At 42.6% G+C, this 26,066-nt stretch overlaps 1 protein-coding gene across 1 annotated transcript in view; it reads left to right on the top strand.

The window, feature by feature from the left end:
* Positions 1 to 26,066, top strand: part of khdrbs3 (KH domain containing, RNA binding, signal transduction associated 3) — a 154,351-nt gene that overhangs the window by 96,526 nt on the left and 31,759 nt on the right. The window contains exons 4-6 of the mRNA XM_080442084.1: positions 12,085 to 12,231; positions 16,090 to 16,229; positions 25,143 to 25,329. Coding sequence (XP_080298210.1) covers positions 12,085 to 12,231; positions 16,090 to 16,229; positions 25,143 to 25,329 — 474 coding nt within the window. The remainder of the gene's footprint in view (positions 1 to 12,084; positions 12,232 to 16,089; positions 16,230 to 25,142; positions 25,330 to 26,066) is intronic.

A 26,066-nucleotide genomic window follows, 5' to 3' on the forward strand; every position in this document is an offset into this window, starting at 1 on the left:
TGTTCCTCCCACACGCTACGTCCAACCGGGGAAGCTCCCCCCTGTCAGGTGATAAGAAGCAGCCTGCTCACTCCTCATGCATTGAAGGAAGCATGAGCTCAGTTCGGGGCTCTCCCTAGGCTGGCAGAGGGAGAGTAGCGCCCAGGATTACATGCTAGGCATTGGCACTGGGTGAAAGGTGGGTTACAAAATCGTGGGATAAAAAATTAAAATGTATTAAAGATAATAATTATTATAAGGGATGCACAACATAGAAAAATGTAGGCCGCTAGCTGATTATCGATTATTTATATGGTTCAATCGACCGATACTGATATGATATTGCAGTACAAGTTTCCAGTAGGGTTTAGCTTACACCAACTTACACAGTAACTGTGATTCTCAGTACAGATGCAGACTTCTAATGAACAGTGCATTCTTATTACCCGACTTGTTACACCTATTGATGTACATATTAGTATAAACCAGGGGTCTTCAACGTTTTTCAGGCCAAGGACCCCCTAGCTGAGACAGAGATGAAGCAGGTACCCCCACTACATATTGTATAAAATCGTGTTGCAGATTCAACTTTTTCATAGATTTCATAGATTCATAGTTGTTTGACAGCACTATCAATGTGTAGCGTTGAGTTGGATTCATGTTAATGAGTATTTTCAGACCGTTCACCACTTAAAACCTCAAAACTTGTACTTGGTCTGCTCTTTATTCCCTCTACACCAAACCTCTTTGCAGAAAATAGCCGATATGCAAGCGCTGTGAGGCGTTGTGAGCTTGTAGATCTGCTATTTTCAGATAATGTTCCCTTCAGCATATAGGGATGCTAGGGTTCAAGTGGTTTATGTAAAAAAAAAGATCCTATCACAGAAAGATTTGGCGGACCCCCTGTAGGACCCTCTGTTGAAGACCCCTGCTATAAACAATGTAAATGTAGTATTTTTCTTAACATTGTTCCAACTTGTTGACCCTATGGAGAGCTTCTCCAGAAAACACAGACTGCATCTCCAGCCTTTCATCATCACAAAATGATTTTTCAGCTTCACATTCAAACGTAAATACTATAAAATAAAATGTTGGCTAAAACCGATATTGCCAATATCAATATGATGCTGATTAATCGTGCACCCCTAATAATAATAATAGCATAAGCAATGGGACTTAGGGCTCAGTTGACTAAATATATTTCATCTTTAGAGTGTTTCAGTAAAACGAAGGAAGGAAAAAAAGGGAAAATGACTGCTGATTTGGATGTCAACCGACAGAAACGGTTTTCCCACTGCTCGTCCTTGTTGCATTCCTGTTTCTGCGTGTTTGTCAGGGGGGCGATTTGTGGCAGCGATGATACCTTACCATCATATTGTACATTCATTTTGATCGCTGCGATCAATAAGCCTTTTGATGGCAGAGTCGCTCGCGAGCAGCGGGGAGAAAAGATCTGTCAGGGAGATGTGCTGACCTAGGCAGCCCTCACCTGCCTCCGCAAAACCACTGGAGGATTTATGACTGACAGCTCTCTCTCTCTCTCTCTCTCTCCAGGATGCAGCAGCTATAGGCTGCCTGGCTCCCTTCTTTGTTTGGGGAGGGTTAGGAGAAAATACCTCAGCAAAGGAAAGCCATTTACGGCACTTTGTCTTAGAGTGGATTCTTTTCTCTCTCGGCGCTTCCATCTAATATGTTACATTGTGTTGTTTTCTAGTTGCTGGAAATTCTATGTGTGTTGGGTCAGGTTTAGCTGGGCTGCTGTGGAACAGAGACCTTCTTTGTCTGGAAGAGAGAAAGAGAGAGAGAGAGGGAGGGAGAGAGAGAGAGAGAGAGAGAGAGATGGATGGATAGAGAGACAGAGAGGGAGAGAGAGATTGATAGAGAGGTAGCCTATACTTGCTCATTTTAAAATGAGCATTGACAGGGTTTGATTTGTTTAAAAAATAAATATTTCTTAACCACTTCGTATGACAATTACTCAATCTACAAGCCGATCTACCAGACAATGTGCTATTTCTGCTATTTTGTAAAAGATGATGACAAAAACGATGTCAAAAGGGGGAAAAAAGGAAATGCATGCATTTAATTCAGTCTGACCAGATGCATGGATAAAAACATATCCCCACTAGTGATAAATATAAATGACCAGATTTGTGGGGGGGGGTGTTATCATAAGCACAGGCATGGACCCCCCCCCCATCCCCCCGGCAAAATCCAGCTGTCAGTGCATAGAATACAGATATCTGGCCTGTATGTAAACCATCAACAAGGTACTAACAGCAGCATGCGTCTCCATTATTCAGCACCTATGAAAACACCATCATTCTTTAGTGGGGCGCTGACAAAGGCAGACAATGTATCATTTTGTACGTCGCCGAGGATAATCTGGAAATGTAAATGTAATATGTAATCCTGCCTCTCTGTGGGGGGTGGGGGGTTGGGGGGGGGGGGCAGATAATGGAGGTGTCGGACAATGAAGCCGTACAACGCTCCACGCCGGTATCCGCTCCCATAATCATCTCTCACACGGGGAAGAGCTCAGAGTGTTATAGACGCACGCCTGCAGAACAGCCCTGATAATTCCTCAAATATTTGCTGCCGGGGGGGTTGTGGGGGCGGGGGGTCCTGATCTTGTGTTGACAGGGAAGAAGTGTAAAACGGAGAGGAGGAGGAGAAGCTGAGAAGCTGTCGGATTCAGAGCCACTCCGTCTTCTCTCTCTGCGTTGGTAACGTCTGGATGTGACTGCATGTCCCCGCCGCTGTCACAGCGTGATGATGTAAAGGCATCCGTTGCTTCTCACTTTTCCCCTGTTAACGCCATAATTAACTCATCCATTTTCCCATTCCGCGGGAGACCCCCCCCCCCCCCCACCCCCTCTTAACCCATTAAGAACTGAGGCCGATTCTACAAATGCCTTCTAAACGAAAATGTCGAGATTTAAAGAACACTTTCAAGATTTTTCAAAAATTTTCAAAACATTGCAGATGTATAAAGCTCGCAGTGAGCTTGTATATCTGCTATTTTCTAATAGCCAATGCTAAAATCTACGATGACACAGAGGCTTTCCCGATTTGAATGGGTTAACTCCCTTGATGCTCTGAAACAGCTGGATTGTCATTGTCTCCGCTTTTTATTCTGTTTATTTATATTTTAGTGTACGCTGTCACTGAAATAACCCTGTTGAAAAGGAACATTAATATTTGTTATCCAAAGCGAGGTTGGTGTGTCAATCCCAGTCAGTCAGATAGCTCACGAGTAGATTGAAAACATTTCATTTATAAAAATGTAAATGTAAGTGTGATTATTATATTTTATTTTGGCGTTCAGTCTCTGTTATACATTACTCTCTGTTCAGCACATTAAAGACAACCACTTAAGAACAGGGAGATGTCATGGTATATAAAAATCTCCCAGGGGAAAACCCTTAGGGAAAGCAGAGCCTACTGGTGGTGCTGGGGTGGTAGTGTGGTATATGGACAGTGTGCAAGTCAAAGCATATTAAGAAATGATACTATACTAAGAGTAATCTTGAGTGTGTGTGACTGGTGAATGTGTGAATGGGCTAAATCTAACGCAGCAACAGCTGCAGCTGAGCCAAATGGCCATTGTGCTGCTTTTATCTTTAGTACATACCTTATATGGCTATCATTGACCCCCACCCCACATGCTAATGTTAGCTACCTACAGTGTATAAGAGAGTGTCTGTAAAGTGGTTAGTTAGAACTGTCACACGACGTGAGGCGGTCAGGGAGCTGCGGCTCCTGGCTCTCTGGCTCTCTCTGCTATGCTGTTATGATGCTGTTGGATGCTGAATAAATGACCATGGAACTTGGAAACCCTGACGTCTGCTCTCTGCTTCTATTCTCCTCCATATTATTACCACCAACGGGCCTGATAACACGCAGTTAATGACTCAAATACACGACATATTTGGCGGGCCAGCTCCATCGTTGTGCATGCTTTTCGGTGTGTGCTTCGATTAAAGAACCTGTGTATTTTGGGGTGACCGCGGGTGCGGGCCTGGCTGTGAGGAGAATCGGCCCCGTGGGTGTCTTCCTACGGCGAGGGGGACCACCGCGGGGCGAGCCGTGGGGACGTCGGCGACCTGGATTTCTTCTATGGTGAAGGACCTCGCAACGGCAACGCTGTGATGACTCCTACCGCTCGTGACCAGATCTCAGATGGCTACTCGATTAACTACTCTTCTCTGCGGAGCGCCTGGCTGGGTGGACGGCGGAGCGAAGAACTTGCTGGTCGAAGTTCTCCGTGGGGGGATGAGTGGGTGAGGAGCGGCTATCTTTTTGGCTGGAACGAAGATACCATCTGAACTGCGCTCAGCTATTCTGTTGACGTGCGTGGACATTAAGGTAGAGACGACAAAAGAGCATTTTAGGATGGAACACTGAACATTCGGGACAAGAGGTTGTATTTTAGTGATAAAGTGATTTAAAACACGGAGCGTTATTTTCGTTGCCGTGCGTAAAAGTGTGATGTGAGGACTTTGTTTCACTTTCTGGTCGCTGGGGTTTAATGTGGAGTTTTTTTATTTTCGTTGTATGCGCTGAAAGACTGAGATTGATGATGATCGATGCGCTGATGCTAGTCCGGAAAGCACAGGGTTGCATCCGGCACCTGAAAAGTGTGAACTCACATTCAGTGTATAGATATAGGTAACATTGTATCCCAGGGTTTAAAAACAACAGAGAGACCTGCGCACTTATTAGGAAATGAGTAAGTTCAGCACCGTATTGATGTATTTTCTTTTTATTTTGAAATTCGATGTAAACCACTGTATGGCTATTGTGTAATTCCTATTCCTGTATCTAAGTTGTTCTGTCCCATGTGTTGTTTATGTTGAATCTGCTGAATGTCCTTTTGTTAAACTTCCAGTCATTGGCCATGGGGGGTGTAAGTGGAAAGAAGGTTATTTTTTGATGTTTTCTCTTGCAAACTGTTTATTCAATATACCTGGTTGCGAAAGAAGTTTGATTCTTTCGTGGGGGGAAGTTGTGTGGTATATGGACAGTGTGCAAGTCAAAGCATATTAAGAAATGATACTATACTAAGAGTAATCTTGAGTGTGTGTGACTGGTGAATGTGTGAATGGGCTAAATCTAACGCAGCAACAGCTGCAGCTGAGCCAAATGGCCATTGTGCTGCTTTTATCTTTAGTACATACCTTATATGGCTATCATTGACCCCCACCCCACATGCTAATGTTAGCTACCTACAGTGTATAAGAGAGTGTCTGTAAAGTGGTTAGTTAGAACTGTCACACGACGTGAGGCGGTCAGGGAGCTGCGGCTCCTGGCTCTCTGGCTCTCTCTGCTATGCTGTTATGATGCTGTTGGATGCTGAATAAATGACCATGGAACTTGGAAACCCTGACGTCTGCTCTCTGCTTCTATTCTCCTCCATATTATTACCACCAACGGGCCTGATAACACGCAGTTAATGACTCAAATACACGACAGTAGCAGTGGTGAAAAGTAACAAAGTGCATTTACTCGAGTACTGTACTTAAGTACAGGAGTATTTTACATTTTCAGTAATCTCAGAGGCAAATATTGTACTATTTACTCCACTACAATTATTTGAAAACTTTAGTTACTATTTAATATTATTACAAAACATGCATTAACCACTTAATCCCTAGGCCTATTTACTGAGATTATAGATCGGCTATTTTCTGAAGATTTTTTAACATTTTGAAGACTTGTGAAATGGGACATTCGGCATAATGAGTACATTTATTTTCGGTACTTTAAGTATATTTTGATGCCGATAATTTTTCTACTTTTACTCAAATACATGAATACCGGAATTGCACTTGTAACAGACTATTTCTACAACAGAGTATTGGTACTTTTACATAAGTAAAACATTTGAGTACTTGGTAGTGGGAGCAAGCAAGCACATACTGTGCAACCTTCAGTGACACCGACAGCAAGACGAAGAACAATGCATGAGGTGAGCTTAAATCAACCGCCAAATGGGTCAGCTGCTTGACACGTCAGCGCTGCAGACACGTCACACATATACATCGCCCACGTGCGCATGCGTGTAAACCATAGACTGTATAAAAGAGATGGACAAAGCCAGACCGCTGGTTTCTACAGACCGAAAATGAAGCCGATTGTTCAGGAATTTGAAATCCGCCATCTCTAATACAAGCCAAAAAGCACGTCGGGAACAGGAACCGGAAAACAATCCCCAAAGAATGCTATTGGTTGGGTAGCTTGTCAATCAAGAGTGGGGGCGGGGAATGAATGCTATTGGTTGTGTAGCTCGTCAATCAAATCATCCCGCCCCTCCTAGAGAATAGCCTACTTTATCGTCAATTTTAAAATAAATGGGACCATAATTTAGCAAAACGCATATCATGATGATTGAAAGGAGACTTTAAACTAGCGACTGGAAGCATATAGAATTTATGAAAATTTTTATTAAGGTAAGAAAATCTAGTCTAAAGTTTGTTAAAAAACCCATCCGCTTGCGTTAAAATAAATTCTTTCTGACACCAGCATGGGTAAAACAGCCATTCATATGAACTGTCTCTTCCGTATTGGAGTCAATGTAAAAATCTCAAGCTGGCCCCTTGGTGTAAACCCCTCCAGTGTACAGTATCTGTGTGAACAAGCTACACATCATTTAGTTTATGATGTTGTGTTGCAGTGCTTGTAGCAGTATATTTAACAAGAAACACATATATTATATCTGCTTTCCGGATACGTTTCCGGACGCTTACTCGACAAATCACCCGAATATATTCTGACATTGTTGCGGGCAACATAATGGGACTTCCCTCCCATGCAGTATGCCTGCACAAAATGATCCGATATGGTGTGGATATTTTGTGGAAGGAAGCTCTTGCGAAATTATAAAGAAACACATCCACGGTTTCATGAATAGATTCATCACGTGTCTTTTTGAATGGCGAGTCACTTTCAGTGTCAGGAACGCAGATGAAATCCCATTTTCCCCAAGTGGGCCGTGGCATCCACGATTTGTTGTCCTTCCCCCGTCATCCAGGTGAGGTAATAGAATTCGACCCCAACAATCCAGCGAGCCTGTCCTAGCTAGTCCTTAAATATTTCATCTGAACTGGGTAAAGCTCTGAGCTGCAGTCGGAGTATTCTTTACCGCCTAAGCCCTGTCAGCAGACACTGCCTCTGCCCCGGCGCTTTGACCGACTCCCGGTTTTCGATGGCCTTTCAGCGAGGCGAGAGGGAAATGCAAACGCTTAATTTATGCTGCCCGAAAAATAGCCGCTCTACAAGCCCACATTGCTTTGTGGGCTTGTAGAGCGGCTATTTCCGGCGAGAGTAACAACAAATCGGGCTTATGCATGCAGGAGAAGGCGGTGCCAATACCGGAGACAGCTGTAATCTCCCGCTGCTACGGGCCGCTTGGCTGCTATATATGGAGACGCGGCGGGTCGTTGATGCAGCTTATCGGCGCCGAGAGAGGTTGAGCCACGGATGATGAACACTGGCTGGCTGGCACAACAATAACAGACAAACACACACACACACACACACACACACACACACACACACGCGCACACACACATGCATACACATGCACACAAACACATAATAACACGACGACACACACGATCGCCCCACAGCTTCATTTCCGTATTGAGATATTCACCAATGAAAAGAAAAACGAACATGTGGAGAAAAAAAAGAAAGATTGATAGGAACATTTTACAGCAAATTATGGCACGTTTTTTAAAGGCCTTGGCTTGAATGACGAATGGGAACATGTAGATTGGGCTACTGGAATAAATCATATCCAAAATGATCATATAGGGATATGAACGTGCATGCATCTACGCGTATCAAGAGAGACACGGAGCGGAGAGGGAAACACACGAGGGAGAGGGGAAGAGGAGAGAGAGAGGACAGACACTCACGAGCGTGTCTCCTATTTGCAACGGAAACACACTGCGTACACACACACACACACACACACACACACTGCCTAACACTGGCAGTTCAATCAGCGATGGTGCTATCCACAAAGGAGGCCCTCTCCTCGTAAAGCACAGATTTATGGGGGGAATTACCATATCATTAACATACCACAGGCACTCTTAAAAGAAGGTTATTTATAATTAGGTGACATCAGAGACACTGCCTTGCATGGCATCGGAGAGGGGGGGGGGGGGGGTTAGGGGGGGAAGTAACTTGCAATGCCGCCATCGGAATGCCCCGGAGAAGCCTAGAGTTTTTCCCTTTTTCTTTTTTTTCCCCTTTCAAAAGACAGAAACTGGGCCGCTAAAACCTGTTGTTGCCGTTCGTCTGACGCTGTGGCAGAGGTTTTTTTCTTTTTTTGGGAGGGCTGTCCTATTTCTAACCATCAATAACAGGACGCTGGCCTGCTTCTGTCGGCCCTGAGCAGGTCCCGCACCGACACAGAGCGTGCTAACTGTTTACATAGCGCAGCCTCTGTTCCGAGCTGTGTTGGGGTACAGTCTACTGTTTGTAGGCAACTTTGGGGCGAGGAACTGCAACTGCTGTACCACTACTGTGTTCTAGTTAGTGTTTGAGGTTTATTTTTGGGGGTGTTTTCTGTTAAGCCGGTTCTACAAATGTCTTCTAAATCCTAACAGTTTTCTGAAAAAAACATATGTTGCTATATCAGTGGTTCTCAAACTTGGGTGTTCATGTCAAGAACACCCAAAATTATTTGTATTTGGCCGCCGACCCTCATCTCAAACAATGTTTTTCCCAGGTACCCCTTGGCCTGAAGCAAAGATTTGAATTAAAAATGTTCGCTTTAAAATATATACATTCAAAGATTTGCAAAAAAGTTCATTCAAAGTGCTATTCCAAAATAGCAGATCTACAATATGAGCTTGTATATCTGCTATTTTTCAATAGCCAAAGCATAAATTATGGCTAAAATGACACTGAGGCTTTCCTGGTTTGAATGGGTTAAGCCAGGGCCTTTTTTCTCCTACTTAATTGTTTTAACCACTTATTCCCTATGCCTATTCAATACCCAATACTTACTGCCTGTATTGCTACTGTAAGTTTTTCTTTTAACCATACGACTGTATACCATGCACATGAAACTGTGATCTCATTCCTGCTGCCATTTGTTGTTTTTATTCCTGATGGACTGTTTGTTTTATAAAAAAAATATATGTCACTTTAATAATGCAAATGATGCTTTTTAAATGCTGGATATGTTTTCCATCTGCACAACGAGCATTCCCTGCCTGCCTTCCATAGTGCCAACTTTGCTAATTTTTAATCATGCACCTTATGTATTCTGGACTTTGTATATTGATTTGACTGTGCCTTCCTGTTATTTTTTGTTCCTTATTCCTTTCTTCTCTATTATCGCCCACTTCTAATTCTTCCTGTAGCTGCAATGGTTTCAGAGCTCGAAACACAAAACTTTCACCCACTCTTTTACAACTGTAATCGTGTGATGTGACAACAAAGTAGATTTTGATTCATATTCTACTTCAAAAATAGAAGAAAAACAACCGTTCTACAAGCTAGCTTTTTGTTGTAAATGTTCACCTATAATGGCATGCCCACAATAGGGACCCAGACTGAAAGCGGTTAAACTATTAGACTCCTTAAGTAAGTCAACAGCAAGGACTAATGAGATGTGTCATTTGCGGCAAAACGGTGGCGGTGAGTGGAGTTCACCTCTCATTACTCACACCAGCTTTGATGGTACAATTAAAAATGAACCACCCCTAACCTTTGGCAGATAATGGCTCATCAAATTAATTCTAACGATAACTCCCCCCAAACTGGGTTATTCAACTTTAGGAGGGATAATGACTGTACGGGACATGACAAAAATGTCTTAATGATCCTCGTTCAAAAAGTAACCGAACATCAGTCGTTTATGTGAGGTGTTTTATCTACGAGACGAGCAGTCTGGAAGTCATCAAATTGAGTAAAACTTTAGTCATTTATATGTCTCAGGAGTCTTTTCAGCACTTACTGTAGGTATACAAATTCCAACAAGCCTCGGTGAATCCATTGTGTGCAATTGTAAAGACATGAACATGAGCGATAATGGCAGAGGTTTTAATTAATTAATTCCCCGTAGCAGTGTCACAATACCAAAGAGGCAGGGCCATTTCGGGGAAATAAACGCTATTATTCTCTTATCTCTGCATTAAGGACGACTTGAAAAGATCGATCATCATGAGTGCAAATACCAAGGTCCTGAAATAATTCAAAAGCCCCCTGATCACAATCTAGTATTAGATTTCCAATCAATATTGTGCCCTATCAAGTATGACTCAATAGCAAAATTCCCCCAGACTGACTTTGTGTCGATTTACACTTTGTCGTAGGGCGGTGAGCCCGCCTCGGAAACAGCCCGATCCGCAAAGCTGTGAGCGTGCAGACGTGCCATTTCCATCGTACAACGGAGCATAAATTAAGGGTAACAGTCCTCAGTGCAGATGAGATGAAATGCGACGAAGACGCAGGAGTGACATTATGATGGAGTACATGCGAGCGCTCACAGCCATGTGTTGTTTTCAGCTGGCTTCATTTAGTAGATTTGTTATGAGGACAGGCAGCTGTGAGGGGACTCACAGCGATCAGTTAAGTGTCACATCATCAGCAATTGATGAGGACCGCGGGCAACATTCTGTTTGTGGAGAGAGAGAGAGAACGAACGCAATGAGTTGATGACAGCCGGAATGACTTTTGCGTTTGTCTTCGTGTAACTATCAGATTGCATCTTGCGTTCCAGAGTTCTCAAGCCTCATTTTGTTACAGGGTTGTAGACAACAACAACAAAAAAGACAACTGAGATAAATCCTTTTTTTTTACTGTGGTACTGTATTTACGTGGCTAAGTATCAAAGAAGATGAAAATCCATACAAAGTTTGTTGGCCTTGGAACTTGATCAGACTCATTCATTAGACGTCTCGTTCGATAAAGACTCTAAATGCTTTGCTCATCTAGAGTAGAGGACGATCTCCCGGCTTTTGTTTGCTAAAACCGGGAGAGTTTCAACTTGAAAAACATCGACTTCTTTATTGTCACATAAAAAAAGAAGCGAGTGAAACTATTCTCCATACAAGCTATCCTATCATTTGCCGTTTTTCAAAGGGAAGAAGAATAGAGAGAATAGAGATGGAAAGAAAACAACTCGGGTCACATCAAATATTCCTCATATCGTTGCTGTCGGGCAGAAACCTCTTATCTCCATATTTCTACTTTTTTTTAAATCTCTTAATGCCCTATTTCGTCGTGCAAGAGTGTCGAGCTAAAGCAGTGAAAATAGCCAATCCACAAGCACAGAGCTTGCAGATCTGCTATTTTCACTATTTCTGAAAGTTTCAGTTCCATTTCCGGCTTTGGAATACTCGACAGCGACAATTATCTACATTTCTTTACTTAAGCAAAAGTATCCATACTGCAATGTAGAAACACTGTTACCGTATTTTCCGCACTATAAGGCGCATCTGAGTATAAGGCACACCTTCAATAAATGTATTATTTTCATATATAGGGCGCACCGCATTATAAGGCGCATCCGCACTATAAGGCGCACTGACGGTGCGGCTTATAGTGCGGAAACCAAGGGAACCAATATTGATACATATATAAGGCGCATCGGATTATAAGGCGCAGCCGCACTATAAGGCGCACTGACGGTGCGCCTTATAGTGCGGAAAATACGGTACAAGTAATGTCCGGTAATCAAAATGTACTTGAGTAAGATTACAAAAGTATTGGCATCAAAATGTACATAAAGTACCAAAAGTAAAAGTAGCCTACTCATTATGCACATAAGGTATGATAATGTACACAAATGTATTTAAATATTTTGAAAATAGCTGATCTACAAGTTCACAACGCGTTCGGTCAAGCTTTTACCAAATGGACCATTTGGTTCCATTTGTACACTCTCAGAGTCATGGGGGTTCTTGAAATGTAAAAGTTTGACAACCACTACCTTAAACCATTGAGACTTGAGGCCGAAATGCCTTCTAGATCCTAACGGTTTTCTGAAAAAACGTATGCTGTATAGCTAAAATCTAAAATGACATGTTTTCCCAGTTTGAATTGGATATAAAATGCAGTGTTTGTTTTGTTTTCCGACAGGAGGAAGAGCTACGGAAGAGCGGAGAGGCCAAATACCATCACCTCAACGAAGACCTGCACGTCCTCATCGAGGTGTTTGCACCGCCGGCAGAGGCCTACGCCAGGATGGGTCACGCTCTGGAGGAGATCAAGAAGTTCCTCATACCAGTATGTTCTGTCTCTCTGTCTGTCTGTCTATAGAACTATATAAGGCTAAAGGAGTAGTTCACCCAAAACAATTACTTATTTTCTATCAATTACACACCCCATGAAGCCTTGAATTTTTGTTTTTGTCACATTTTGTCCTGAGCCAATAATTTGATGACGAGGTCATCGGTCAATAGTAGACTCGGTAGGAGACTCTGCAGATCATCGAATTATTGGCTTAGGAATGCGACAAAAACTAAAAAATCCCCATGAATTCAAGGCTTCATGGGGTGTGTAATTGATAGAAAATAAGTAATTTTTTGGTTGAACTACTCCTAAGTGATTAAGAAATATTGTCTAAACAAATCAAATCAGTCTATGCTCATTTTAAAATGAGTAAGTAGACCCCTCTCCCTCTTTGTCTCTGTCTCCCCCCCTCCCCCCACTGTCTGTCTGTCTGTCTCCACGTACTCTTGCCCTCACTAAACTAGTTTCTGTCGTCTATGCAAGTGATTGTATGCATCACGTGGTTCCTCATAGGCGCCATGAGTGGGTTTGTTGTACCCTTTGATTTGATTATAAATGGGTAATTTTGGGATATGCTTTCATATCTTGGCTATTTTTGTATTGTTTGTTTTGTTACTGCACAATCACGGTGATTAAACATAATTGGGTCATGGGGATATGTGCTAACACTGTTATCTGTACACCTGCGTAGCGACTGATAACACACAGAAAGAGAGTGAGTGAGTGAGACGCTGTATTGTTTTGTTGTACCGCTGTTTTGCTTCTGATTGCTGTGATTATGTGGAATCTGACTTTTGTGCACGTTATTTATTAAAAGCCATTAACCACTTATATATCTCTGCTGTCCGGCAGAAACTCCAAAATGTAAATTTTTCAGGAAATGAAAAAAATGGACCTCCAAGCTCACAATGAGGTTGGCGGTCAAAAGGGGGTGGAGCCTGGAGTCAGCAAAACCAGCTAGAGTTAGCTGGTAGAGAGAGAGAGAGAGAGAGAGAGAGAGAGAGAGAGAGAGAGAGAGAGAGAGAGAGAGAGAGAGAGAGAGAGAGAGAGAGAGAGAGAGAGAGAGAGAGAGAGAGAGAGAGAGAGAGAGAGAGAGAGAACATACTGTTGCATTTTTTTTTTTGCAAGTTGCAGTTTTTGTTTATTTACACAATATATTTTCTCTTAATATGATGGATTCATGTCTATGTGTATTTTCAGACATTTAACCACTTAAACTCTCAATACTTAGTAAACTTGACCTTTGGTGCTGTACTGGGGAGGGACAGCGAGTGCATTTTCCGGAAGCGGAAGCTGCCGCGGAGCTGTCGACGGCGGAGCAGCAGGCTGCCGGCGGGGGAACGGCGGGATGCCGGCGGCGGAACGGCAGGTGCCGGGAGGTGGGGCCGCGGCAGCAGCGGCGGAGCGGCAGTTTCCTATGCCTAACCCTAACCCTTAACCCTAACCTCAGTAAAACTATGCCTAAACCTAACCCTAACCTCAGTAAAACTATACTTAAACCTAACCTCAGTAATATTTTACTACAAGGATTAGTAGGCTACAGTCCTACTGATTCCGCGCTGCTGCTCCACTGCCGGCAGCTGCCGCTCCTCCGCCGGGAGCCCGCCGCTCCGCCGCCGACAGTCACTGCCGGCAGCTGCCGCTCCTCCACCGGCAGTTCCACGGCAGTTCCGTGGCAGCTTCCGCTGCCGGAAAATGCACTCGCTCCTTCCGGTACTGGGTCTGCTCTTTTCCCCTCTCTACACCAAATCTCTTCACGGAAAACAGACAATCTACAAGCTCACAACACGCCATGCTGCAACGTGTTGTGAGCTCGTTGATTGGCTGAATAGGGGCACAAGGTTTTAAGTCGTCATGTTAAATCATTGAGTATTTCTTCCACCTTTTAATCGTGGGTACAACAAGAATGGTTTAACACACTCTGAAGGTAGTCACTCAGTGTGGGACAACCCCCCCCCCCCCCCCCCCCCTCACCCCCCCACCCAGCCCACTGACACCGCGGCACTCTGGGAAACCTAGTCACTCTCTCGCTCCATTCATTATAAATGAACTGTAATGTTTCTCTATCGCCGTCATAAATGATCACCCCCCCCCCTCACAAACAATACAGTACCTGCTGTAGTTAACGTTACATGTCGATGCGGTGTTCCGGGACACACGACAATCATATCAATCACTGCGTGATTAAAGAGCCATTTCCATATTAATTGCGTGCTTTTTAATTCTGCCGATGGCAACGGCTGTGCGACGATAAAGCCGAGCGGGGTCCCGCCGGCGGGGCTTATCAGCGGGGTATCTGAAATGTTTTGCAGCCTCAGGGGTAGCGGTCACGCCGCCACTGTAAAGTACATTAATTAGATATTCCCGGGGCTGTAACCCTGGAGATAAAGGACGTAATTTAATACAGTGTAATTGAAAGCGAGCACGCGCTGTGTATTTTTTCTCTCTCTGTGAGTGTGTGTGTGTGTGTGTGTGTGGTTGTGTATTACTATACCTGTGAGGGCCAAATGTCCTCACAAGTATAGTAGAATTTGAGAAATAGACATTGTGAGGATATACTTTCCTGGTCCTTACAAGAGAAATAGTGGTTTTATGTTTATAACATTTTTAGAGTTACAATTTAGGACACGATTCTGGTTAGGGTTAAGAAGAGGTATTTAGAGGTTTAGGTTTATGGGTTGGAGTTATGCCTGATTTATGTTAGGAGGTACGAAAGTAGCCGATCTATAAGCTCACAACAACGCACTTTGAATATAGGGGGATCATAACGCACTACTGTACATGTTGTGAGCTTGTAGATCTGCTATTTTCGGTGCGTAACATTGGCGGCAACTATGCAAACTTTAGGGTAAAGGAGTGCAGGGAATAAACCCTCCAAAAACATGTCACGTGACGTCAAACTGTTAATTTGCTGATGCCTCGTTCATACAGGCTGATGATTTTATTCATGAAAAATCACCCTTGTTTTATTTATTTTTGCACGTTCTATGTGGATGTGCTCATCATGACACAAACAAATGAATGCTAATTAATCGCACAAAATAAACCCTCCCAGTGTGTGAGATCCTTTAAGGTTAAAGAAGCAGTGTCCCTGATTAAATGAACTGATTCATTCTTGTGATGAGAGTTAATCACTCAAACCCTCTAGACTAAAACTGGACTGTACTTGGACCGCTTTTTTTCTGTCTACAACTAATCTCTATCAGCTATTTTGGGGTTAAGGTTCCCCCCCAGAATATGGATGCTACAAGCTCATAGCGTGGCACAGAGTGCCGCGCTATGAGCTTGTAGATCTGCTATTTTAGAAAAATCTTGAAAATGTGTGCAAATCTTTGAATATATATTTCTAAAGCAAACATTTGTAACTCAAATCTTTGCTTCTGTGGATTCTACAAATGTCTTCTAAATCCTAACAGTTTTCTGAAAAACTTATGTTGCTATATCAGTGGTTCTCAAACTTTTTCATGTCAAGGACCACCCAAAATGATATGTATTTGACCGGACCCCCAGCTCAAAAATATTTTGTTCCAGGGACCCCCAGAAGTAAAGATTTGAGTTACAAATGTTCACTTTAAAACATATATATATATATTCAAAGATTTGCGCAAATGTTCACGATAAAAAAAAAGAAGCAGATCAGTACAAGCTCATAGAGCGGCACTCGGTGCCGCTCTATGAGCTTGTATATCTGCTATTTTTTAATAGCCAAAGAAATCTGAAAATGACACAGATGCTTTCCCGGTCTTAACGGATTAAGATATGACATTCTGTAAAAAAAATTATGTCCTCACAAGTATAGTACAATTCAACGTGTGTTTGTGTGTGTGTGTGTGTGTGTGTGTGTGCGCGCAGGACTACAATGATGAGATCCGACAGGCCCAGCTGCAGGAGCTCACGTACTTGAATGGCGGTTCGGAGGAGGCCAAGGTGCCGTCGGTGCGGGGCAAGTCTGCCACACGCAGCAGAGGAACACCTGCTCCTGGGGCTCCCAGGTAAGAGGCTGCTTCCTTCCAAACCACACTACACTTTTATTATGAGTATACAGTATGCTGTGAAATCCTGCACATCTTCCCCATCGGCCACAGTGACGCTTCAGGTCGAAGCGTTATACAATTGACAAGTTTGGCATCTAGGACAGTGGTTCTCAAACTTTTTCATGTCAAGGACCCCTAAATTGATGTGTATTTGGACGTGGACCCTCATCTCTTAATATTTTGTTCCAGAGACCCCCAGAAGCAAAGATTTGAGATGAACAAAAATATACATATTCAAGGATTTGCACACATTTTTCACGATTAGTATAAAATATGGTTAAATTGGTTGAAACTATTTTGACGCTGTATTAACACATTTTGCTGGGGACCCCATGGTACCCCCCCCCAGGCCCTCAGTAAACTAGGATCACAGGTAAACCAAGGACATACTGTAGGAGCAGTCTAAACAAAACATTATCAAAATGAAAATTATGGTGAAGAAAGAAAAAAAAACATGAGAGTAAATAATCATGGTAAGTCTGCAGGGTCGTCATAACTAGGTCAAGCTACGCCCTAAGGTGGAGTCTGAAGAGGTGAGTCTTAGGATTGCAGCTGAGAATTGGGAGTGAGTTCACTGCGCCTCACTCGTTCTTAAAGGTGATGGCAGCCGACACTCTGATTGGTTTAATTAAAGTAATGCCCAAAACACAACCATGACCAACTCAGGGCGTGTGTTGCACCAGGCGCTAACACATGGCACCCACACGCGTCCTGTACAGCGAATTGGCGTGGTCAAACTCCCAAGGTGCAAGTTGAAGGCCGGTGCAAGTTGAAAGGTGCAAGGTGCAAGTTGAAAGTCATTAAAATAGGGCCCTCTGAGTTAAATGAAAGGGGAATGAAACCCTAGTCAACAGTCAGTGCTTGCATGTTGGCTCACCTAAATCGAACACACGCACACCCATTGTGTCATAAATTTGATTAGCTGTAGCTGTGTTGCGTGCATCACAGACTAAAGGTCAACCTTCCATATTTGTATCCTTCTGTAGTTTTTAACCTGTACAAAATTAGTCTCAGCACGCTGTGAGGGTTATACTTTTTATGTGCATCATTTTGTACTTGCAATGCATAAAGACTTATCAGTTTGTGCCATGAATGGACATTTGTAAAGATGGTGGTGCATCTGGTGTCCAATCTGGTGTGCCGTCTGCTTCAAATAACTTTATTCGACGTTGTCAACCAGAAGGTGGTCCCACCCTGACACCATGGGGCCTGAGACCACCTCTACCCATTGCAGATGTGCTACAGTAGTTGTATTGTATTAACACGCTCTACCATACAGATTGGTTAAAATAATGTTTTATTCATAAAACATTTGTGCTGGAATGTATAGCTGTAAGTTAGGGCTGACGTATCTGAAATCCATTAGGCCAGTTGGTGAGCCCATCAGACTGAATTCTGATTTATTGAATGCAACATTTAATAACAAAAAAAATGTACTTTTATAATGCGTGAGTGTACAGTGATGCAATGTCTGGCATCCATAATAAGTAGCGCAAACGACGTCAATTTGCATAAAAGCCCTTAGATGCAACTGATCTGCATTTTACAGCCGTTTATCCACTGTCCTACTGAATCTACAATCCTCAGAGAGCCCGTAGGAACAAAAGCAGAAATCCTCACGGCCATCGCATTGTCTGCACCGACGCCAGGCTTTAACCCATTAAGACCAGGAACGCATACTGTGTCATTTTAGATTTGAGCTATAACCATTTTTTTATACTTTGGCGATATCCAAAAATAGCAGATATACAAGCTCATAGCGCGGCACTGACATTCTTTGCAAATCTTAGAATATCCATTTTTTAAAGCGAAATGTCTCAACAAATGTCTGCTGTATCAGTGTTTCTCAAACTTTTTCCATGTCAAGGACCCCCAAAATGATATGTACAGTATTTGGCCACGGACCCCCATCTCAAAATATGTTGTTCCAGGGACACCCCAGAAGCAAAGATTTGAGTTAAAAATGATTTTTCAAAAATAGCAGATCTACAAGCTCTGAGCTTGTATATCTGCTATTTTTGAATAGCCAAAGTATAAAATAATAGTTAAAGTGGTTACACAGATGCGTTCCCGGTCTTCATGGGTTAAAAAAAGAAAAGACAAAAAACAACTGGAGGAGGAAAACAAATCGACCGCCGCACTGTTTGCTCTTTGTGTTTATAAAAGCAAACAAACAATCTTTTCATTGGATTTTAAAGATAAACAAGGTCACACAGAAGGTGTGTTTGTATTGCTCAGAGACGGAATTTAATTGGCTGTGGTTTGAATTACAGTTTAATTAGCATTTACCATGTCTAATACGCTCTCTTTATGAGTGCTGATAAGAAACAATGCCCCACAGGCCCTTGAACAGCAACATAATATGTGCTATATACGCTCTGCGCTGTACATGTGATTACTTTTAATAAATCGCACTACTACTGTCAGATGTATACTTCATCGTACGGCAGTGTTGCGTCCTGAAAATATTGAATATTGATTGAATACTTTATTAACAAGTTGCAAATTATGCAAGCAATAAAAAGATAACACAAAAAAAAGCCTTGATGGATTGTTTCCATTGTGGTCCTGAATGAAATTAATCATAAAGACATACAAAAGATACAATACAATACAAATCGTCATCAATAGGCCTACAGGAAATGCATGTACCCGCTACATGTGATTACTTTTAATAAATCGCACTACTACTGTCAGATTTATACTTCATCGTACGGCAGTGTTGCGTCCTGAAAATATTTGTCATGGCCCTGAGCGCCCTGAGCGCCACATGACGTCATGAAAAAAAAAAAGAAAAGAAAAAAACATTTTTTTTTGTTAAGGTTCAGAACCCAAGATATGATGATTTGAAGATTTGCTGCTCCATTCACTTCTTGTTTAACTTCTTACTGAAAAAGGCTGTATCTCGGCTCCTGAGCACTTTTTTTTTACAATGAATTTTGGCTGTGGCACTCGGAACCAAACTTCCATAAATAAGAATGGCACTGAAAGAGTTAACAAGTTGCAAATTATGCAAGCAATGCTAAAAAGATAACACAAAAAAAAGCCTTGATGGATTGTTTCCATTGTGGTCCTGTGAATGAAATTAATCACAAAGACATACAAAAGATACAATACAATACAAATCATCATCAATAGGCCTACAGGAAAGGGTATATTTACAGAGACTGGGTGGTGGGGGGGGGGGGACCTCAAATTTAGTTTTATTATGCATATTTTCTCCACCTATGAATAGTTTTTGCAGATTGACGCTGAATGCATCTCAGTCCCCTCTACATGCAACATGTGATGTGACGCACACGTTACAGACACTTGTTTTCCTGTCTGCGAACAAACATTAATTAACCACTTTCAACCTGGTATTTTTGCGCATGTCATTATGGGCGAACATTTTTCAAAAAAAATAAAGAAATAAGATAAACAAGGTCACACAGAAGGTGTGTTTGTATTGCTCTGCTACCAAATTTAATTGGCTGTGGTTTGAATTACAGTTTTAATTACAGCCATGCGACAAGTTATGAGCTTATAGCGGCCATTTCCACTATTTTTTAAATGGAGCTCAATCGTCCCTTTTTGTCACCCCATAGTTCTTTTTCTTTCTTTTCTATAATGACGCCTCTGGTGCCAAACTCAGATTTCCCTGTGCGCGAGCACAACTCGATTTATATTAGTAAACATTCAACAATGTCCCCCTTTAGCCATGAAATGCGAGAGAGAAGATTTTCGGCCTGCCCCAAATCTGTAATCTACAGCTCCATTAAAGATGAAATGGAAAGCAGAGACCTGATAGAGGTCCCTCTGGGGTTTTACAGTGTATGAATAAAGTTAGCGCTGGAGAGATCAGTGCGCTCGCTGCCTTTAAAAATGAAGCTCATTTGGGTGTAGAAAAAAGTTCCACAAGACCACAGAGTCGGCCTGACTCATTATCGGCGGAGCGGTTTTGAATTCGCTCGCACCTTGAAGACGTCGCAGATCAGAGCGTTGTGGTTTCACGCTTCTGCGGAGAGTTGCTCTCGATCACTAATGATAATTAAACTTTCCACAGAAAACATGTGTAGCTGTTTCTCTTCTTTATTTCTTTTTGTATTTATTTAAAGGTAACCTACTAAAAAAAAACTGTTATTTTCACTGTGTTGGAATAACTAATACAATAGGTGTGAATATTGCCACCTGTAACTCTTCCAAAGCAAGAATTCCAAGTGAGCTTATCGAGATCCTAATTAGTTTAGGGGTACAACAGTTAATCGTGAGCTTGTAGATCAGACCCGACCTGAAACTGTTTTGTTTGCTAAAGAGCTGGGCAAGACAGAGAAACCCCTATTACTTAACACATTGACTGCCAGAGTTTATTCATAATGTACTCACCCCTGTGCCAGCAATTTGCGTGTTTTTTAATTTTTTTGTTTTGTAATTTTTCATTCAAATACATTCTCTGATTGTGTTGTCAAGCACCTACGATTGTTCCACCAGTAGAGAGCAGCACATCCAAACATTGATCACCTCGCTCACCCCCTCCCAAACAGGCCCACGTCATATCCGGTCATTCAAAGGATGTGACGTTTTCGACAATTCCCGGCCCGCTGATCGGCCTGAAAACAATGTGATACACTACGACGATGACTGTTAGTCACCCGGACCAAAGAAAATAGAAGTTGAGCTGTCCGTTTGTCTTTTATACCGTGTGAAAAAACGTGTTTTTCCTTATTCTGGCCGAAAATCACCGGAGAAAAACAACGTGACCCGGAAATGAATTATTTTTTTTACATCCGGCTCCGGGTGAGTGTGACGTAAGTGGAAAACGAAAGTGTTGATGAGAAATAAACACAGCCGTGCGATCACAGATTAAACAATGAAAATTCAAAAGAACGTGTCAACTCGTTCTTAGGAATCCTGGCACTCAAGCGATGGATTTGAAAGAACGTGTTGACGCGATCTTGGCACTGTATGTGTTAACACTCTAGTCCAGGGGTCTTCAATGTTTTTCAGGCCAAGGACCCCCTAGCTGAGAGAGAGATGAAGTAGGGACCCCCTCTATATTGTATAAAATTGTGTTTCAGATTAAACTTTGTTTTATTTGGTCTGCTCTTGTGTGCAGGGTCTGCTCTTTTTTCCCTCTACACCTATACCTCTTTGCCAAAAATAGACGATCTGCAAGCTCACAACACCTCGCAGTGCGAGGTGTTGTGAGCTTGTAGATCTGCTATTTTTGTTCTGCTCAGAAATGCTCAGAAATGGAATGCTAGGGTTCAAGTGGTTTAATGTAAAAAAAGAAATCATATCACACAAAGATTTGGCGGCCCCCCTGTAGTAACTCTGAGGACCCCCTAGGGGTCACGGACCCCCTGTGCTCTAGTCTATAGCAACTAGAGGTGTAACGATATAGTAACTGCATCGAAAAATCGTTTTGAATTTTCAACGATCTACTATATCGATATGCAAACAGCTAAATATCGTATCGTTTGACTTTGTATCGTATCGAATCGTTCTGCAATGCAAATAATCGTATCGAATCGTTCTGCAATGCAAATAATCAATTATATCAATACTAAGTACTTTTAAGAAGAAAAAAAGAGAAAGAGGGGTTTATATCCAGTATCCAGGTATTTATTTTTCACACAGAATTTTTGGGTAAATAAATAGTTGCTATATCGATTTTAAATCATTGAATCGAATCGTATCGTTCCAAATTAACCTGTCCTGTATCGTTCATGTATCGTATCGACTAAATCACTGAATCGAAACGTATCGTATCGTTCTAAATTAACCTGTATCGTTCATGTATCGTATCGACAACCAAGTATCGTGATACGTATCGAATCGTTGTTAAAACGTATCGTTACACCCCTAATAGCAACTAGTGGTCCATACCCGGGATGTGAACAGGGCACACCCAAACTACTGTATATGTAGACTTTGGGACCTCAACCCCGACTATAACTTTGTACCGTTGAGCCAGCTCTCTCTCTCTCTCTCTCTCTCTCTGCTGGCATTCTCTCTGCCGTTGTGTGTGGAGACTGTACCCCCAAGCCAGATCAACTAACCAACCGTCGGCGTTCAGGTGGCGCAGTGGTAAAAGTAGCTGGCCACCACCACGGAGCCTGGGGATTCAAATCCGTTGGTGGGTCCGTCTTTGTCGAGTGTCTACGAACACAATTGGCCCATGTTCGGAGGAGGGAGGCCGGACGGGCGGCGAGGGTGATAATTGTTACTGCATGTACTCCAACGGGCTGGAGTGGCACCTGTCAGCGGGGAGTGTTGGGCAGGAGAAGTAGGACGGAGGCCCCTACGTCCTCCCACCGCCCGGCTGGGTTATGGGACCACGACCGCGGCAACAGATCCTATAGCCTGCGGGGACCCGCAACCGTGACAACAGAGCCCATAGCCCGTGTCAAAAAAACACACTAATAAACGGCTTAAATTTAAATTATATTATTAAATTACATTATTAAATTAAATTATTAAATAATTATATATATATATATATATATATATATATATATATATATATATATATATATATATATATATATATATATATATATATATATATATATATATAGTGGCTATTTAACAATTATTTCAACAACTAAATAGCACTTACCCCCTTTTAATCCTCCTATCCTCCTATAATCCTCCTATCCTCCTATCCTCCTATAATTCTAGTAACCTCTGTGGCCTTGGTGTGGCCTTGGTGTGTCCTTGGTGCGTGCCCGTTTCTCCTCACTGGCTGGAGCACTTGATCTGATTTTGCACACAGCCATTGACCATTACCATCTGAACACAACTGCGAAGCCCTTTTTTCAATTTCAACAAATCTCCGCTTATTAATAACGTTTATGTGTCAAACAATGGGACATGGGTTGGGGGGGGGGGGCGCCACGACGGGACGCACGGGGGGGGACCGTGCAACAGGACGAGCAATAACCCCAAGTTTGCAACTACTTTCGCCTGCGCCCTTCACCGGGTATGGTCTAGTAGAATATAACTAGTACTGTACATCTGCAGTGGTTGGACGTGGTCTCCCTGCTCTTCCATTGAGACATTTTGACAGGTACAAATGATGTGGTCAAAGCATTTACCTGTATGTGTGCTGTAACTGCCACCCCCACCCCTCCACCCTTTTGGTGTGTAAGGGAACTTTTCAGAACGTGTGAATTGTATATCGGCTGTTTTCAGTGCAGAGACTCGGGGTAAAGGGAAAAAAAGTTGGGGGCTAACTCCCGTGTCGTTCCACTCAGTAGCGATCCAGATAAATATATTTTTATTTTCTTTAAATATGTTTGAAAATTGTCGGGACGGCCCTGAGCGTCTTGAGCAAATCGGGAGGTTTAAGATTGGATCTTTGAACCGCTCACACTAGAGCAGTGTTTCTCAACCTTTTTTGGGCCAGCTTCCCCCACACCCAATTAAAATGTAGGCCACATTTCTGCTCTGAACATGTAGTTTATTATTTTGCTGCTTACATAATTTAGAACAGTGGTCACTGGGTAGGGACCCATTTTTGGGGTTGCGGATGCATTTTTATGGGGTGCTGTATTTCAAAATATAAACAAAAAAGTCTTAGGAATGAAATCACAATTTTCCAGAACTTTAAAAACATCTAAAAAACTAAACTTAAAAAACATAAAAGAAATAGTGAAAATAGCAGATCTACAAGCTCACAATGCATCGTATCACAACGCATTGTGAGCTTGTTCGGCTATTTTCAAATGGCCGAAATGTATATAGGGCTGAAGAGGTTAATGTATGTTTTGTAATAATAATCAAAATATGCAAAGTAACTAGTAACTAAAGCTGTCAAATAATTGTAGTGGAGTTAAAGTACAATATTTGCCTCTGAGATGTAATGGAGTAGAAGTAAAAGTATTGTAAATACTCCACTAAAGCAAACATTCCTCATAAGTGTACTTAAGTACAGTACTTGAGTAAATGTACTTAGTCACTTTACACCACTGCATACCATGTAACATGGGTCTTTCCCCTTGGGCGCAACCATCTTCCAAGAGAAGGTCTCTGGATTCAATTTCCACAGAGCATTGGCTTGCCACCAAATATGTACAGCTCTCCATTGTGTAGACAAAGGCTGAATGAGCACTGCGTCCTCGTGGAAGGAGGTGTGCAGAAGGGACAGTGGTTGTTCTCTGTGTCAAACACTCTGACATGAGGTAGAGCCCCTGGCCCCAAAATAAGAACATCTATGTCCCAATGATGGTGACAGAGTGACCTGATGAAGCAGGTGGTGCAGTGTCTCTGGTGTTAAATCAAAGACCAGACCATTGTGGTGGTGTCCAGTTTGTAGACCATTGTGGTGGTGGTGTGTGTCGTCCCCCCCCCCCTCAGTTTAAGTGTGACACGACCAAAACCCAACAAGGCAACAAAAACCCACTCAAATGAAATTCTCTCTCTGACATATCAGGCGGTTGGTACTGTAGGCTATAATTTACTGCATACTCAATGAAATGCTAAACGGGTCCATAACAGCTCTGTTCTGTCCTGTCTGTTCTTTCATCTAAAACACTGCTTCCCAAATCTTTTCAGCTCTAGCGACAAAAGAGACATTTTGTGTCCAAACGTACAAAAATACTATTATGAATTAACCCCTTGAGCCCTGTTTCAGCAACAGTGAAAATAGCCAATCTAGCTCTCAAGCTGTGAGCTTTTTTAGAAAATTGCTGAAATTCTTTGGAAAATGTGTAATTTTTTTTTTTTTAGGAAACGTTTTAAAAAAGGTATATTTACTCGTGACCCATAAAAAAAGAGTTGCGTGCCGTGACCCAAAAATGGGTCCCGACCCTGCATATTATAGTCTATGAAATGCTAAACGGGTCTTTGATCTAAAAGCCTGTGGCTGTTTGTCTTGTTGCGTTTCAGGAGTCGAGGAGGTGTCCCTCCTCTCCATGCTGCAGTGCCCCGCGGAGTGGCACCCAGAGGCGCCCCACCCAGCCGGGTACCCTCCACCAGAGGGAGGGGCGTGCCCGCCCAGAGAGCCAGGGGCGCACCCCCGCCGGCCGGATACAGACCGCCACCGCCCATCGCGCAGGACACATACGCTGAATACGTAAGTATGCGGCGTAGAAGAGAGGCTGACGCACGCACAAGCACACACGCCACGCGCACACATACGCGAACACGCACGCACTCATGCACACATCCAGGGCCGGCGCGCCCATTACGCAGGGGGGGGGGGCATATTGCCTAGGGCACCAAATTGCCTAGCACCGGCCCTGCACACATCCATACACTCACACACACACGCGCACACACACACACACACACACACACACACACTAGGGCATTCACAGAATAGTCGAATATTCGAATATTCGAATATCAAACCGACTATTCGACTATCAAACCACTATTCGACTATTCGGAAAAAAAAAAAAAAAAAGAAAAAAAAACATTTTTTTTTTTTTTTTAGATTTTCTTTTTTTTAGTGGCTTTTCTAGAGCAGACACGCAGCTGTGAGCTCTGGTGTGACGTCAACTCGCATTCCTTGAGTCGAGTCATCAATGTAATAAAAAAAAAAAAAAAAAAAAAAAAGAACTTTTTTAAAAAAAATTATTTTTTTTTATTTTTTATAATCAAACCGAATAATCGACTATTCGAATACTTTTGGGTCGAATAATTCGAATACCATAAATCACTATTCGTTAATGCCCTAACACACACACACACACACACACACACACACACACACACACACACACACACACACACACATAGCTCCAAACCCAACCCCTAAACCTAATCTCTAAATGTCTAATCCTATCCCTAACCTGATTGTATATGTAT

Source organism: Gymnoscopelus braueri (genome assembly GCF_963280865.1).
Source record: "Gymnoscopelus braueri genome assembly, chromosome: 11".
NCBI classification, from domain to species: Eukaryota; Metazoa; Chordata; class Actinopteri; order Myctophiformes; family Myctophidae; genus Gymnoscopelus; species Gymnoscopelus braueri.